Source organism: Vigna radiata, chromosome 6 (genome assembly GCF_000741045.1).
Source record: "Vigna radiata var. radiata cultivar VC1973A chromosome 6, Vradiata_ver6, whole genome shotgun sequence".
In the NCBI taxonomy this organism is placed as follows: domain Eukaryota; kingdom Viridiplantae; phylum Streptophyta; class Magnoliopsida; order Fabales; family Fabaceae; genus Vigna; species Vigna radiata.
This window is the reverse complement of record NC_028356.1, coordinates 19996253-20001397: the sequence shown is the minus strand read 5'-3', so window position 1 is coordinate 20001397 and position 5145 is coordinate 19996253. Positions and strand designations below refer to the sequence as shown.

The 5145-nt window shown below is 34.2% G+C and overlaps 1 protein-coding gene across 2 annotated transcripts; it reads right to left on the bottom strand.

The window, feature by feature from the left end:
- Nucleotides 1–846: 846 nt before the first annotated feature.
- On the bottom strand, nt 847–4479 carry LOC106763040 (LEAF RUST 10 DISEASE-RESISTANCE LOCUS RECEPTOR-LIKE PROTEIN KINASE-like 2.8). 2 transcript variants are annotated; one of them, XM_014647199.2, is made up of 4 exons: nt 3458–4479; nt 2626–2658; nt 2377–2400; nt 847–2252 (listed from the first exon to the last, which is right to left on the bottom strand). In XM_014647199.2, the coding sequence occupies exons 1-4, from the start codon at nt 4383–4385 to the stop codon at nt 994–996; spliced, it is 2244 nt and encodes a 747-aa protein (XP_014502685.2). In that variant the 5' UTR covers nt 4386–4479; the 3' UTR covers nt 847–993. The 2 variants fall into 2 exon arrangements, with proteins under 2 accessions (XP_014502685.2, XP_014502686.2); XM_014647200.2 differs by having other exon boundaries at nt 847–2246.
- Nucleotides 4480–5145: the final 666 nt, after the last annotated feature.

The following is a 5145-nucleotide window of genomic DNA, read 5'->3' as shown; positions in this document are numbered from 1 at the left end:
AGCCCTAACCACCCAAGCATTTGCANGAAGAAGAAGATCTAGACATTTGGTCACCTCAAATGAACACTTCTTCTAAAGCTTTATCTGCTTCCACTGCTTCCAGAAATCTGTTAGGATTTTAAGTGTTAGGGTTGCTTAAAATGTTAAGTGTTAGGGCATCTTAAGTGTTAGGGCTAAGAGCATAAGGCGTGTATGGCATGTGGAACACTTCATTACACAACCAAAACCCATATAAATTAATAGATATTGCCACCACAGCTAAAAAAAATTACAACTCATCAGTAACATACGGCGTTACTCTTTATTTAACGGTGAGGGCTTAATTGCCTCATTTTTTTCAAATTATAGGACCGAATTGAGACAAAAAATAATATGATGACCAAATTGAGATTGCCATACAAATATGAGGACCAAATGAGAGTTTTAACCTATATTTTAACACTACAGTAGTGTAATATAGTAATAAGAATATTTTTTTCCATGCCAAATTAGTAGTATTCACGTCATAGAGCATACTAGGATTTTTTCACAACATTATTCCAGCATTAATGAGTACAACTAGTAAGAAAATCAAGTTCTAAAACCACTTTCGTAATAATAAGAAAAGAAGTCGCAACTACAATAAAAATGAAAAGATAAACAAAACTAACAATAAGCAATGATGCAATTTTGTTATGAAATAAAATTACAATACCATTTTCTTTTATATTTAAGAAAACAACAATAATACCCTCTTCCTGAAAAAAGAAAAAAAGATTATTAAGAAAACCTTAAAGAACGGACTATGTTTCCTGTTATTTTGTAAGCAAGTATAAAAGTAAAGGAATAATTTTGATATGGCTTAAAAAAAAGACCTTACTACTTTTATAATAAGAAAAACTATAATTGTCTTATTACATATGAAAAACGATAATTGTCTACACTACCAAATAAATTTATACAAGGACCAACCTATAACATTAATCCATTACTCCCATCAACATTACACTGAATTTAAGTTATCTTATTTATGCCCGTTTCAATATTCTTTGGTGAATCCGATGTTATGCTTTCATCATGCTGACTAGCAGAGTAAGTGTACTCGGTGACATCAGAGCCAATATCATCATGTTTGTATGCTTCAATATTGTAAAAAGAAGGTTTTGGAGGCAATTCAAGGCTTTCAATCACCCCTTCAAGCATTTCTATTACCTTTTTCATTGAAGGACGATCACTTGGATTTAATTGAATACACCAAAGTGCAATTAAGAACATCCTTTTAACTAGAATATTCTCTTCTTCTGACGAAGCATATTGCATGTCAATGTTTTTCTCTGTTTTAAATTGATCATAAATCCAAAAAGGAAAATAATTTTGACTTGAATGTTCAGCATCAGGATTTGAGTTCCTTCTCTTACTTGTCATTTCCATCAAAAGCATTCCAAAACTGTACACATCAGCTTTATAGGTTACTCCACCCATATTGTTGTAATATAACTCTGGAGCCATATAGCCCAATGTTCCCCTTGCTGCAGTCATATTCACAACTCCATCAATTGTAGCATGTAGCTTTGCACGTCCAAAATCTGAAACCTTTGGAACAAAGTTGTCATCTAAAAGAATATTATGAGGCTTGATATCAAAATGCAGAATTTGCATATCACAACCTTGATGCAAATATGCAATCCCACGTGCTATTCCAAGAGATATTTCATGTATTTTTTCATAGCTTAAATGAGTGCTTTCTTCTTTGGAGAAAATGTACTTATCCAATGATCCATTTGACATAAATTCATAAACTAGAGCACGTGTTTTTCTATGAACACAATATCCAATAAGCCTCACCACATTTACATGATGTATTGTTCCGATGGTAGCAACTTCATTTATGAAATCTTGTCCATTATCATTGGATTTGGTCAACATCTTTACAGCTACATCTAATCCACTTCGGAGTTTTCCTTTATATACAGCACCAAAGCCTCCTTGACCCAATTTCACTTTGAAACCTTTGGTCATTTTTTCTATTTCGTTGTATTCGTACCTGATGGGATTTAGATGACTATCNAGCAAGAAATTTTCAATATTTTCATATATTGAAGAATGTCTTCGTCGCCATTTGCAGATGAATAACACAAAAATAAGTACAACTCCAAACATATATCTGGCAGCCAAAAATATCGGTATAATTTGTCGTCCTATGAATATTCCTCCATACAGTCCAAGAGGTTCGTAAATTTGTTTCGTACTGAATGGTATTCTGCTACCTATTCCTACAAATATATGGCCCTATGAGTAAGAAGTAACATGATTCATAACTTCGCTCAAGAACATAAACTAATGGAACTTGTTATATGATTAGATTCAAATTTTAGGAATCACGGAGAAGGATTTTACCATAAATAATGTCTCCAAGATAAGCTGCAAATAAAAAAAAAAAAAAGAGAATAAATATCGTGTCAAATCCAAAAGATGCCACACTTATATGTAAAAAGAACTTTAAGAAATGAAAGAGCTCAGTTAATAAAAGAACTATAATTCGTGAGTTACGTGATTATTAATTTTTTTTTTATCTTCAACTCATTTTTTTCTTTGAATAATCTAATATGTAAGATATTAAAAATAAAGTCAGAAATAATTACTTACCTTCAATATTGCCCAAAACCTTTTGCCAAGGTCCTGAAACACAAGAAAACAATAATGTTAAGACGAAATTTAGAAAATTATAATGAAACTTACTTAGAGAAACAATTAATAACTAGTTTGTATAAGAAAAAATGACAATTGGAAGAAAATTCACATTATAATATTTAATGACGCACATGAATTTTGTTTTTCCGAAAAGACAACCTTTAATCAGCATGGCAGAACAAGAGAAGCATCATTGGCAATATCGTTATTGTTTTGACTATAATTGTTGTTCTTAACTCATCTGAACCACGGTCTTTATATTTCCCTTACACCTACCATAATATTAACACTAATAATCTCGGTAACTTTGCATATGTTACTTCTCACAGTTTCTTCTGTGTATAAACTCTTTTTATTATACCACTAGTTCATAGCCTTATGAGACCACCTCCCCCTCAACCCACTGTAACACCCAACACTATCCAATATGGAATTAAAAAAAAGTAGTGAATTTGTTGAAATTAATGATAAAAAAAGTGAATTAGTAGAATTAATAAAAAAATAATTTTAATCATTCATATTTAGAAAAAATCTAAACTTTAATACAAGGAGTTTTTATAAGCTTATATTTTATTATAGTTTTAAAAAAATTGGAAGTGCATGTTCTTAAATTTATAGCTTCAAAATTAAAAATTAGCAAGATAATATATATTTGATTCCTAAAGTAGTATAAAATGTAATATGTCGGTTAAACCTAAAAAATTAAAAAATAAATAAAATAATATAATGGTGATGGCAATAATAAGGAATAATAAAAGGATAGAGAAATAGGATAATATAATATTACGGCACTTTTGGCTGTCATGGTAACCGTAGTAACAGTTACGACACAAGGTTCCTCCGCTGGATTGATTGATAAGATGACACCCCCTCCCCTTTCCACATCGATCCTCACAAACAATCGGCAACCAGGACAACCAAAATCCCTCACTTATTTTGCGTTGGATATCATCATATGTAACATTCCGCTCCGATATTCCTTCAAGCACTTCAACCTCCCAGCTTTCAGACTCACCATACTTGTGGTAGGTAACATTCTGCTTCGGTGTCCAGACCGTAGCCACCATCAGATCGCATCCAACCTTGATGTCCTTCACATTAAAAACATCACACAAAGATCCTAATACGGCGTACATGTGCCCTCCGCTGCCACATCCACTCCTGTCCACCTTAACATATCGTGGATCGTCACTCACAGGATTCAAGCAATTGAAGTATCCTATTCTAACAGTATACCAGTATTCCCAAGTGAACGGCTCCGATCCGAAATCACCTGGGCTAACTGCCGAGAACAAGAGAGTGGGGCAATTATATACAACCGCTGCGAAATGATATGGGACAACCGGAGCCGATAAGAAATAGCGAGGGATGAAAGAGCAATTAGCGTCCTCGTCCTGACCTGGGTCTCTAAGAACGATTTTGTATCCCTTGTAGTCGATCTCTCGTACAAGGTATTTTGCCGAGGAAAAGGTTAATAAGAGAGTAGCGTTGTTAACGCAATCTAACTCATACCTTGGGTCGCCGCACAGACCTGGGTCGCCTTTCAGCCTAAATGGGTAACTTATGTTGCGAATTTGGCCGCATGATGAAGTAGGACATGGTGGGTGTCGCTTAGCGAGGCAGTTATCAGGTTGCAGTAGGAGAATAATTGTAGCCAATATTGATACCAGAGTACCTGCACAGAAAGAACACCTACTCCAGCCTTCGTTTTCCATCCTTCAAATTGTGCTAATGAGAAAAATGTTCTCCCTTCTTCCTTTAATTATTGCCTTGCTTTTTTAATTAAAAGGTGCCCCTCCCTCCGTCCACTTTTCTCGTCCACTTTTATCCTTGTTAGCACTGTTTTTACTTTTTCCCATACCATATTTTCCAAAGTAAATTCCAAATTACTATTTGAAAACGAAAAGGTTTCTTTAATAACTTTTTTAATTATTTAATAACGTCACGTGGTGTTTGTCTGTTGATTGGTTTTAAGAAGAAAAAAAAAACACTGAAATAGTCATGTGAGGGTAATTTTGGACACGAGAAAATATGAAAATTCGTTTCGCGCTTCATCCCTCTTTCAGTTTCGCGTTGTGTCATCTCTTCCAAACACTCGTCTCTCTCGTTTGCTCTCTCAAACACTCGTCTCTCTCGCTTGCTCTCCTTTGTCTTGCTTGTTCTCCTCTCTCGTTTGGTCTCTCTTTGTCCTTTGCTTACCTTTCTCTCTCTTGCTGGCATATTGCTCTCATTTTTTGCATTGTGCCCTGTCCCTTCATTGACGTCCTTATCGCTTTTTTTTGGTAATTAGAAATTGGTGAACCCTATCCATGTTTTGGAGCATTGTTTTTTTGGTGTTGTGCCAACCCTAACAGTCTTCTCCACCATTATTTGTAGTTTATTATATAAGTGCAAGTCCAATGGCAGCCCAAAACCCAAAACTAAGATGAAGTTTTGGTTTTTTTTTTGTAGTGTATTTTATATCCTCTCATTGTT